The following is a 12,159-nucleotide window of genomic DNA, read 5'->3' as shown; positions in this document are numbered from 1 at the left end:
AATTATAAGGAAGACAGAAATATTTTTCCACAGAAAAAAGCCCACAGAACAAAAACTGTATATAATACTACTAGTCTGCCAAATTCAATGTGTTTCAGTTTAATCAGAATCGACCTTGCCCTTCCACTTTTTTTTTCTTTTAAGAACAGCTAAAATATGAAAAGTTCAAATTTCCATTGCAACAGAAGGCAATACTTGGATTTAAGCACATTTCAACAGAAAGTCTTACCAGCAAAGGATACTACCTTGCTTGGACGGCCCTTGTGATGTACAGGAGTAGTTGAGAATTTTACTTATTTGCTGGAGAACTGCTGGGAAACCTTTTACACCTTCAGATTGCAGTAAAACAAAGTCGGGTCGGTGGCCTGGAAAAGTCACCGTGTAAAAGGGGATAAAATAAAAGTCAGAGGAAGGGAAAAAGGAGAAACTAACATGAAAGTGCAAAATGAGATCTAAGTAAGATTTGTGTTAGCAGAAACCACACAGCATGGAGAGGCATTTTCTGCTCCCAGGCCCATGTTGATAAACACAAAAATCAAAAGCCTACCCCGGGTTTCAAGGCTGCTGTAGAGTCGTCTTTCTGCTGTTTCCAAAAGCTGTTTGCACGTCTTCCAAAGATGGCACTGAGTACAAGCTAGGTCAAATGCTGCCATTGCTGAAGGACTGAGGTCCTCAAGGACTTCCCACAGGGGATCACCATGCTCCAGCTGGATGTTGCTGATCCAGAAGTTTTCTTGCAGAATAGGGGCAAGACTTCCAGAAGTTGCAAGCAACTTATCAGTAACATCCGAGATGGAGTAAAACACCATACCTACGTGCATCAGCAAAACACACAATTACTAATTACACAGGTATATTTATCTCAGATTCTGTCATGGATAGTTATTATCTAATCTTTAAGGAAAAGAATTCAATAGGTGGGCTGCTTCGTGGACAAACTACTGCAACATGGATAAAACTAACTGGTCCATCAATTGGGTGTTGACAACAAATTACAGCATTTTGAGCCTCCTTTTAAGTTAAAAAACTGCCACTTAAGTCTTCTGAACAACTGTTGCACTCACTATGACAGTATAGAAATTGCTTTCTCCTGTTTTCCAATTCTCCCTTACCTTTTATGAGAAGGACTCAACAAACCCAGTCCTTACCGGCTGCTGCTGCATTCCCAATTGCTTGCAGTGTGGAACGGCCACTGCCAGATTTCCTGATGCTTCCGGTACCGTCGGATGCTTGATTCTCGATGTTGTGCTCCACTCTTGCCATTTCTCGTACCGCCTCTTGGTAGCGCTCCATGAAAACCAATTCACCATAGCAAGGTGAAGTATTCAGATTAAACATCAAAGCCACCTTTCAAAAATAACCATAGATGTAATTACAGAGCACACCAAAAGAAGTTTCCAAAGGTCAAAATGATTTGGGAGTTTTTAGAGGTGGGAGAATAAAAAAAACCAGGTATTTCGACAAAAACACCCCCACAGCCACAGCAGGCTGAAATGGTGGGGTTTTTTGTACAGAGTTTTAAGTGCCTGAAAAATACAAGACCTTAAGAGACATTGTTCAACTACTTCCATAAAGCTCAGCGCTTACTTGCTGCAAGGCTAGAGTTGAATCAATTTTCCTAAATCACTGCTTTCGGAGTGACTCTTCATGATTTCAACACACTGTGTAACAGGAGGCATCTACAAAGCTCAGCCTTCAAAGTTAACTATTTTAAACAAACTCTTATTAAGCAAGGAATACCTTCGAGAAATTTAATAACAGTAGATACAAACATAGCTGTGCAAGTTTCTATTATCAAACCAACAACAGAACACAAGTCAAGCTTCAATCCTTTATCACTGGCAGTACTGAAAATAAAAGTAACAAAGCAAAACAAAATGCTTCTTTTGGCCCTGTAAGTAGGGAAAAGATGAAGTGGCATACTTGACATCAAAAACAACTGATCAGTTGAACAGTAACCTGTTGCTAAGGTAATCCTTGAATGCTATGAACTGCTTCAGTATCACTATCTGAAACTCAGCCAAGTCACTGCTTTTTGCGGAGGATCCAGTCACTGATGCACCTTCAAGATGCTTTTTCAGAGCATCAGCCCAAAAGCCCGACAGAGAATGGTACACACAGCTGTGTGGGAGCAAGAACTGCAACTGCACAGACTGTCAGCTTCCAGTCTTTCTGTCTCTCTTGTTCTCAGCAGGGTGAATTTAGCCTCAAAGAAACGTAATCACCTGCCAAGCTTTCAAGCCTCTGAGTGTCACAGTTTTGACTCACCGACTAAAGCAAGCAGCTCAGATGCTGCAGTTCAGATAAGGCTTCACAAGAGCTCTTTTCTTCACTCAGCTGAAACACTAAGCTTGGCCAGCTTTTAAACACTGTCACACTTGGCAAACCCAAGTTTAGAGAAAGCATGTTTATATAACATGGAAAAACCCATCCAGCCCCCTCTGAGATACCTTTATTCTTTCACTTGTTATGAGATGCTTCAGCCCTCTATTTGCTAATGCAGAAGCACGAATTTCATCAGCTATCCCAACCACAACCATTAATACCAAACCAGACTTTTAGTTACGCAACTCATTTACCTGATGGGCTTCTACAAAGTTTCCTCTCAAAACACAAGACACTAACAGTGATTCCGGTGGGGAAAGCATCATTGGAATGAGAGGGTTTTGCTGAAGTGGTCTCACCCTGCTTTCCACACCACTGGAGCCAGACACATTACTGGTACTTCCCTCTGCAAAACAGAATGAATCACCCTGCTGTTATGGAAAAAAACTTTTTTAACAGCCAACTATCAGGTAACAGTTCCTCACACTGAACACAAACATGTATCACCACTCACGAGTGAAGATGTCGACATAAACATCTTGTTCAAAATGATGACAACATTTCACTGAACTCATCCAAATGTAACACTGTGGATGCAATGCTGGGGCACTGGTTCAATATGGACAAAGGGAGAAGTCTTAAGTATTGGACCTATCAAATCAATTTAGCATACCCAAGCATGTTTTAGATTATGTGGCTACCAGTCTATAAGCTTTTTTGATGGTTTGCTTCACTGCACTGCATATTGTTTCCTTTGCAAGTCAAAAATATCAAGAAAAATCTAATTTTCTTATTCCAGAAGAGATCTATTACTATCCTAACTAGAAAAAAAGAAAAGTCAGCCAAAAACTGGAACTCTGAGGAGTGAAAAGTTCTAATTCTGCCCTGCACACAGAAGTAATCCACTTTAACGAGTGAAGCAAATACTTCATCATGCACATCAACAAGACAAAGAAACATCACTTTTGTGGCTGAATACCTGAGGTGCTGGTGCTTAGCTCACTACTTGTAGTTTCTAATGATGCACTGGAAGCTTCCTCTTTCCCATCTAAAATAGAAACAAGTCAAAACCAGCAGGTTAAATGCACTTTTTTCTAAACAAGATAATTAAAATTTACCGCAAACAACAGATCAGGCAACTACAAGAGACCTTCAAGAATATCTTGCAGGTGAGCCATCACTGATGGCTATGATCCATGCAAAAACTGATGATTTGAAGAAAATGCTAGGCAAGAGACTAAGTTGCGGTGACCCACCACCGACTCATGTCAGATGCTTTAAAGTTTCTTATTTTGGAACATCCCACTCCAGAACTAGACATACCTTACAATGGATAAATAGCAAAAAGGTGAGAGGAACTTTCTCCTCAGGTTGCCAGCTTAAGCCACAAATTCCTATACATTCACATCCTAGATACTACTGCGATGGAAATTAAGATACCAAACAGTCATTGAATACAATGGAGACAGGGAAGAACTCTTACTGTAGTTGCAAAATTCTCCCTTGCCCTAAATCAGACTATATATGAAAGAAGTTATCCTCTTACCTAAATTTAAAGTTAATTATCTTTGTGCAGGTGAGCTTTAGGAAAACCTCAATCCAAGCGGAACTGGACTAAGACACTCCAAAGCAATTAGAAAACTGAAGGAAATAAATCTAGTTCTCTATTCTTTGTCTATTTAAGCTAATTGCATTCAGCTATGAGCTCAGTAAAACAGCACCTATTTCAGAGATGTCTTTTCCAAGTCACTTTCAACTCACCTGTCTTGTACCTTTGAGATCTACTTCGTTTCTTAAAGCTGGAGCACCTGATTAAAGAGCAGTATCTCCTGGAAGCTGCAAGCTGATGTTCTGTGAAACATTTAGGCAAAAAAAAAATTACCAAATAGCTGGAGAGACCATAAGCAGTCAACTTGACTACCTTAAACAATCCATCAGCACATTTACACAGGTAGAACTATGATGGCCAACCTCCAAAGGAAACACAGTTGATCTCAGCTCAGAGCTCTTCTGCAATGAAGTTTAAACCAACACCTTGAAGTAATTTTGAAGCAATTCAACTAACACTGTCGTTTTCACATCCACATCCAATGTTGCTCAGAATGTACCATACCTTCTACAGATCTCTGATGAGTACTAAGTGCCTTTTCCAACCTACCATGAATCTGTGACTCTAGTGATACAGAAAAACAGGTATAGCCCAAGTAGGTAAGGAGATGGAAAAAAGGTGAAAAGAGTAAAATAGTAAAAGAGAGAGTTTGATTTGTCATTAAGGTTTTGCTGAAACAACTGGGTTCTTCATTAATTCAGAGTAGTATGAACCTTGACTGAGTTAACAGCTGAGGGAGGGTGGGAAATAGGTTCCTGAGTCCATTGTTATAGCTGCTCCTGTAGAGTGGTCTGCATCCCAGAACACTTCCAACTTTCTCTGACACATGTTCCTAAGGTTTTCAGATGAAGCTTAATCAACTCTATCCATGAATGAGCTGAGTCTATCTGGCTTGCACTGGATCACACACAAACACGCCCCTTCATGTCACTGCACTGCGGTGTGTCCACAAAGGGAAGGGAAAAAAGAAGAAAACCCAAACTTTCCAGTTAGAACAGAGAAGACTCCTAATAGAGAATGGTGCAAGAACCAGGAGATCTCCAAGTATGCCGCTCTCCTAACATCTGCCAAAACATGCTCCCTCAGAAAGACGCTCAGGGAACTTACTCTCAAGAGCACAGGACAGCTGTAGCAGAATAGTGTCAATAAATACAACATTAAGTGCCAAATACAAAGCCTACCTGTATTCCTGTTACTCATCACCACCTTGAATCGCCAGTGAGCTTCAGAAAGGTATTTGGAAAACTGTAACACGCGACTTCCAAAGGCATCTCTGCCTGCAGAAAGGTTCAAGCATTCAGCAAGCTCTAGCTCTTTGTGAGGCACATTACTGGAGTCCCATGGGAGAGAACTCTGAATTTCTTCCAGGTGGCTGAGAAGTAATGTGAGAAAACCATCCATGGCTACATCATCCACTAAAAACCCAGTAACGCCACTGGTAAAATGTTTCAGATCCAGGTGGCTCAGCCCAGAGGTTTCACAGCTTTTGCTACCCAGCACTGAGTCATGAAGATGCTGGGTATGTGTGTGAACTGTCTGAGCAGCCAGCAGATGCCCCTCTAATTTCTTTTCGGTCTCCATTAAGCGCTGTGGGCTTTCTGAGGTGGAAGACTTTCGACTAGCACTGCCTTCTGCACTCAGACTAGCAGTCTTTTTGTCAAGATCATCATCCTCTGCATAGTCCTCAGGTAGAAGGGTCTCAGCATGGAGGTCACTGTAGGAAACAAAAAGCAAGGAGAAGATGTTCTCCATAACCTCCAGGCGCAGGGGGGCAGGAATGCTCCTTAAGTACTGCTTACACTTCACAAGGTACTGAGGAAATACTGAAGAGCAACCTGTATAATTAAAACAAAAAATAAAGACTATTTACCACACTTTCCAGGTGCTCCTTCCTCCAACCTTTGCTCCTTAAGAAAATCTTAGAAGAGGAAACTCCCAGGGGCTCAGAGACAATAATTCCTCCACAAATCAAGTCAATATACATCCAACATTTTACTTTTTAAAAAGGCTGTGTGCCTCCTTCCTCCCAGTAATGTCCAATGTCAAACCTTCTGCAATTGATGTGCAAAACTCAGATTACACCCATTAAATCAGTTTTAGCTCTGGGAAATCATAAGCTCTTAGAATAGCATCCCTGCCACTACCATCCCATATCTAATATCACCTTCTTTTGGAATCGTATTTTTAATGTCATTATCTCAAATGTTTTAGAACCAGGCAGGTAGTTTACTCATACCTTTATTACTAACAGTAACAACAGCTCAAACAAATGTCAGTATGCTTGTTTGCAAAGCATTCTGAGCACAGTGAATAAAAACATGGTATATACACAGGGTGCAGGACTGTCCCAATACCAGGTGGCAATTCAGAGCCCAGCAAACAGAGAAGTACTGAGAAAGGAGGCCAATCACCTGCTGGCTGTCCATCAGTTGTGTCTTTGTGGCTGTGAGCAGTCAGGCTGGGTGGGCAGTGCTTGCACTTGGCATGCTGGTGTGCATTCACACAGAGAGCATAGACCGCGTACTTCATGGCGCAGAAGGCCCGGAAGAGCGCCAGGTCACGCTGCTGGCTCAGGGCACTGGGGGCTGTTGCTGCTGGGGAGGAAAAGAAGGGTGGTAAGTGGGTAGGAGACAGAAAAGAAAACAAATTACTTTTCTCCTGCAGTTGCCAGTTCCCACACAGCAATATTTATCCAGTCTTTGCACACCTCCACCCTAGCTTTGCTCTCACTGTAACTTCACAACATTCAGAAAAAACAAAACCAAAACAAACCCTGAAACAACACATAACAGATAGGCACAGAAAAGTCAGGCCTGGATCCCCTCTGAAAAGGAACTTTTCTGTGAATTTGTCCTACAGAACCAGGCTACAGCACAGAATGACCAGTCTGCTCACAACGAGCCACGTATTTAAGCTGCATTGCTGCTTTTACAACACAGAGACCAACTCTTTCTTGTTCCAGCACCTTAAAATTTATGTTCTATTACACAGTAGCTAAGTAGAGAGATAATGTAGGCTAGCTGAGACCATAGTGAGAATACAGTACCACTGCCTCTACACATAGGTACTAATAACAGACGTCATGGTTGCTTCTGTCCCCAAGGGTCGGCCATGCAGATAATATATAATCTATAACTGACTGAAGCACAGTCCCACAGTTTCCTTCACACATTTATGATAAAGACAACACATAGACATACTACACCAACTCCTTCCCCCTTTTCCTTTGTTGAGGAAAGAAGGTATCACGTGGGAGAGATGTTAATCCTTCTGAGTACAAGAGAACAACAAAGCCGCCAATGACATAAAAGTCACACCATCATCCCCTTCACCCAGGAACACTGTATAGTCATGTATTCTGTTACGCTGCATTGAGATGAATGATCCAACTATTAACAAAGTTTAAAAAACAAATAAAAGAAAATCCCCAAAACCCCAGAAAGTGATAAATTAGTGCTTGAATCCACTATCCTATGCTCTTCTCTAAGCGGCAGATGACCCATCTGCCTATTTTCACTCAGGGGAAGCATTAGTCATTATTATTTTCTTTCAACAAAGCACTGGTACTATAAGACACACACTGGTATTCAAATGCAAGTTTAATACACTTTTGCCTCCCCTGTGGAAAGACTTGAATGCAGGGAGTCCGTGTCAGTACTTAGATCAAAACCAACCCCTCTCCTTGTATTGAACAAATACCCTTTAACTATAAGCACTTGTTTTATCTATGCCAGAAATACTAACACCTCATTCTTGAATCCTGTAATGTACGAGGAAATTTCTGTACATCATTCCTTTCAACAGTGTGACTGATCTGAGGGCTGCCCGAACACAACACTTCTACCAGTACCACTACTTCAGTTTCCCTACTGCAGCTGACAGGTTTCTGTCAGAAAGAAGGCAGACAAAGGGAGAAAAAGGCCTGCTAACATCACTGAGTTAGACAAACCAAAACTTCACAACTCCTCCCTTTAAGTTTCAAAATAGGTGTTTTTTTTTTTTTAAATTAAATTCTATTAAATTGTGTCTGAAAAGACACTGGTCTGAAAAGAGGGAGGACTTGTCTTCCATTAACTAGTTCTGTAAATTAAAGTGATCCGAAAAAAGCAGAAAAATCACAGCTAGAGTTCTTTTGCTACCGCCATGCAACTCTCAGAAGATATGATGGCACTGCGTCTTCCTGTTTCTGAAAGGTTTGGACAGAATTTCAGCAGAAAAGAATGAAAATGCAAGAAGTGATTACAGAAAAAACACCCAAACATCAGAAACAACAAACCAATTTCAGAAAGCAGGACACTGAAACCAGAGATCTATACAGAATCTCAATCATTACATCATTTAAGACTATTCAAGACAATCATCATGGTAATTTTAACAACAAAACCTGTGAAAATAGGACTGGAAACGAACATCTTAACAATATTATACTGGGAGGAGAGAAAACTGCTTCCTACTAAGGAAGATGGACAATCTGTGCAAGATCTATCACTGAGAGATCTCCAGGCAACTCAGGTCATAATTACACAAACAAAAATTTCCATTCTTAGAAGGAATAAGGCTCAGAAAAAATACAGCTTCTTAGGTTTCAGTACATACAGGAAGACCGAGCTTCTGTATCATTATTAAAAGGCCTCATCAGAAAACAGCATTAAAATAGTAGCAGCTGAACCTGGACATAGGCCACAACCAAAAGCATGTAAAACGAGAGTCATTTCTAAGTGATGTGCTTAGTAATCTCAGCTATTTTAGGAACCAAAGTGGAATGCGGTGAAGTGAGAGAAGCAAGGCAAGGGGGATGTAGGTAAGCCTTAGTGACTTGAATATTAAAGTAGATTTGGTTGAACTTAATATCAGAAAAAGAACCACACCATTTTGTATATTTCCAAGATGAAGATGTAGTATGAGATACTGTTAATTTCATCTGGCTTTGTTCTTGGACTTTACATTTAAATGCACAGACGGCTAAAATCCAAAACACACGCTTGCTTTTCAGGCTAAGGGTACTATGGAGTATGCAAGTTACAATGGGGAAACAATCTTACGAGCATGATGAAGACTTGTTACCATTTTGAGAAAGCTTTTTCAGAAATCTGTCCTTGTAAGATCGAAAAGATCTCACAACTCTTTCTTGGGAGACTCCCTAAAAGGATTACAAAATAACTTCCACGTGCCCTCTAGTTTTCTTCCATGAAGCAGCTGATAAATGCTATCTTCCTTATCTAGAGAAGTGGGTCAAAAGAACAGATTCTTCCTAGCAGAAATACTGAGCAGCGTAAACTCAATGAATCAGTGTTGTTCTCACAGTCCTACAAATTTACCCTGCATCTGTTGGTCTCTAGCAGGAACTTTCTGGAGCAGATCAATAGCATCGTCTTCGTTCAGTGCCAGAAGATTAGTGAGATGATGAAGGGAGTACACTGCAGTGTGACAATCTAGACTGTGCAAGTGTTGCAAAAGAACCTTCCTTGGGATAGTAATACTGCAAGAGAGAACAAAGAAAGAGGTGGTACAAACAGATTTAGGTCTCTCAACCACGTTTAAAGACTCTCAAACTTTAATTCTGATTTAACCAAAGCCAGTCAAAAAGAAAACCAAATAGCATCATTAATGCCCAAGAAGCAATTTTTAGAGCTTGTGATATACAGTCACTAAGAGATGATCAGCCAAGACTCACAAAAAAGAACACAAGTTCTACTTGCATACATAAATTGACTAACAGGCAGGTCTGACAAGACAGTTTGAGAAAAAGTCCTTCTGATCAAATGTACCTGTTTTGCTGTATGCACCATTCAAGGACTTCCACCTGAGCCCACAGGCCATCACAGAAATCTTTCAATACTGAATCATTGCACAGATCCTAAATGGAAAGACAAATAAAAAAATCCCTCTACAACAAATCCTCAAGTCAGACAGTCAGAAGGCAAGTGTCCAATAATGTTACCTGCACACAACTCTAACATCTTAGCTTTTTTAATTCCATTTTGAGAAGGATTAACATTCTCACTGCAAAATCCCTGGGTTTACTCCTTTTTATTTTTTGCAAACAAACTGCATTATCTGGTCTCAGGCTGAGATACTCCCACTTGCTTTCTGCTGGTTTACCTGAGTTTTGTGAAAAGTCCACAGCAATGTTTTCGCTGATTCCAAGCTTTGACAATGAGTCCATCCTAGCAATACCAAGAGACGGCTAAGGGGCTTGAATTCTCTCCTCAACAAGCTCTTCAGGCCTGAGTAGTCTTCTCTTTTCAGGAAAGTTAATGCAGTCACCTAGAAAACAAAACATTTATCTTTCCAAAACACAGAGACCCATAATGACTACCAGATTAAGTGAGAAGCCATTTCAATAACTAGCTTTACTAAAATAGCGAAGTTTTTCTTCTATAACTAACCTAAACTTCTGTTTTCCAAGCCATGAGGTAACTCTTTATTAAGACTGTCATGAGGAAAAAACATATCATGTCAAATGCCTACAAAGAGGCAACTCACATTCCCTTACTACATTATCTTTATATTCTTTCTATTGATTATGTCTCTGTCAAGGGCATCATGTAATAAAACTGAATATTATTTAGAGGTGGAAATATGTCCAACCTTAAAAACTCGCATTTTAACAGTGACTGTCTACTTGCATCGTACATCTTATATCTCTGTAAATATAGCCAAATCATTTCATACCAGAGTTATTTTCCACCAGGTCTTCAACCTCTTTAAAACACAGACTTTGCTGTGCAAACTAGTTTCACTGCCCCAAGTCTACCAGCATCAGAAAACAACAAGGTCATGAGGTAGATCAAGTGGCATAATCAACACAAACACAAGCAGAACACACAACCTCTTAAATCCTTAAGATTTAATCTTCAGGCTGCATGCAGTAAGCCGTTACAAAAATCTCACTGAATATTCTGAGCTCACTGCACAGCTGAAAGGAGGGGATTTATCACCAGTTACCTCCTTGTTCCTACAAACCAAGACCCCTAGTATAGACTATCTGAATGCTAAATGCTTCTATGCACTACCATGGTGTGTGCAATACAGGGACTGACTTTCGCCACCATTGGGCTTCCTTCTTAATGATTTTATGGCCATACCAGAACCTGTTCCAGAAAGTGCTTGCTGCTGCTCAAGCAGTACAAATAGGCTGTCTTCCAAGACGGAGCCTCTTTGGGATCTGAGAACAAACTCATAACAGTTCGTTCTGTATCCAGCTGCTCAGATGAACCTAAAAAACACAACAGCAAGATTACCTTCCAGTACAGAAAGGTTACCTCTGAAAGAAGCACAGTTGCTATTAATTTAAACTGAGAAACACCCAACAGTTCCTCAAATATTAACCATCTGTTACACATTAATGGTTCAGACTGACAAGAAGAAAGCCAAAGAGAAATGTGACAGAAAATAAGCATAACAGGCAAAAATCCAGGAAACTGGACAGCTGTTAAGGTACCAAGAGCCTACTGAGTACACAAGTTCTTTGCATGAGCTGAGGTCATGCTGCCTTTCTTTCTACAGTTGTACACAGCTTATCTGTATGTTGCAGGAATTCCCACTGGTACTCTGAGACATTGTGATGCTTTGCAGGGTCTTAGCAGAGGCTTCTCCAGCACAAGAACTTCTCAGATCTGTGCAAAAGGAGAACTGAACTACTCCCACTGAGAGTGAAGGCATCCATACCTCCATTTCTCTTTCCCCACAAGGAAACACTAACTGTAGCTCTTGCCAGAAATGCCAGTCTGCCACATCAACCCAAACTTCCCTTCAGCAATCTGCATGAATGAAGGAAGGAGAGAGGATGCAAACCTCACTGACCTATACCTCAGTGTACAAAGCGAGCAAAAGATAGATGGCAGGTGTTCTGGCTTTTCTCTCCTTGCGTAGGCACCACTTGCTATTCCTCAACTAAATGCACCAGTCACAGGGAGCTAGACAGAAGCTGTAAAATTACAGCCTGTACAAATCCAATAACTGAGGTCAGGCAAGCAGGCAGATAATCAAATTGCATCTTCTTTCCAGTTGGGATACTAGCCCAACTCCACATCTCCTTCCATACCTAGTTTTCCTTTTCACTATTAAGCCATCTGATCATTTTGGGATTACTGAGGTAGCTGTGTTCCTGGCCTGAAATGAAACATCCTCCAATACAGATGACCTGAAGCCGGAGCTGAACCAATAAAAACTTGATATGCACACGAAGACTCAATTTTCTAGTTACAAATGAGACCTTCAGC

General features: G+C 40.8%; 1 protein-coding gene across 6 annotated transcripts in view; it reads right to left on the bottom strand.

Annotated features, from left to right (window-relative positions):
• ZFYVE26 (zinc finger FYVE-type containing 26) overlaps nt 1-12,159 on the bottom strand; it is a 49,185-nt gene that overhangs the window by 32,910 nt on the left and 4,116 nt on the right. For 5 of the 6 annotated variants that reach the window (XM_061997848.1, XM_061997847.1, XM_061997843.1 and 2 more), the window contains exons 6-17: nt 11,023-11,153; nt 10,037-10,201; nt 9,703-9,791; nt 9,253-9,413; nt 6,346-6,528; nt 5,116-5,769; nt 4,087-4,176; nt 3,305-3,373; nt 2,580-2,731; nt 1,149-1,347; nt 548-811; nt 246-365 (exon numbers count right to left, since the gene is read on the bottom strand). In XM_061997848.1, coding sequence (XP_061853832.1) covers nt 246-365; nt 548-811; nt 1,149-1,347; nt 2,580-2,731; nt 3,305-3,373; nt 4,087-4,176; nt 5,116-5,769; nt 6,346-6,528; nt 9,253-9,413; nt 9,703-9,791; nt 10,037-10,201; nt 11,023-11,153 — 2,277 coding nt within the window. The remainder of the gene's footprint in view (nt 1-245; nt 366-547; nt 812-1,148; nt 1,348-2,579; nt 2,732-3,304; nt 3,374-4,086; nt 4,177-5,115; nt 5,770-6,345; nt 6,529-9,252; nt 9,414-9,702; nt 9,792-10,036; nt 10,202-11,022; nt 11,154-12,159) is intronic. The other variant, XM_061997844.1, reaches the window with a different exon arrangement.

This window comes from Colius striatus, chromosome 6, assembly GCF_028858725.1.
Source record: "Colius striatus isolate bColStr4 chromosome 6, bColStr4.1.hap1, whole genome shotgun sequence".
In the NCBI taxonomy this organism is placed as follows: Eukaryota; Metazoa; Chordata; class Aves; order Coliiformes; family Coliidae; genus Colius; species Colius striatus.
The sequence above is the reverse complement of the archived record's forward strand: the minus strand, read 5'-3'. Positions and strand labels throughout refer to the sequence as shown.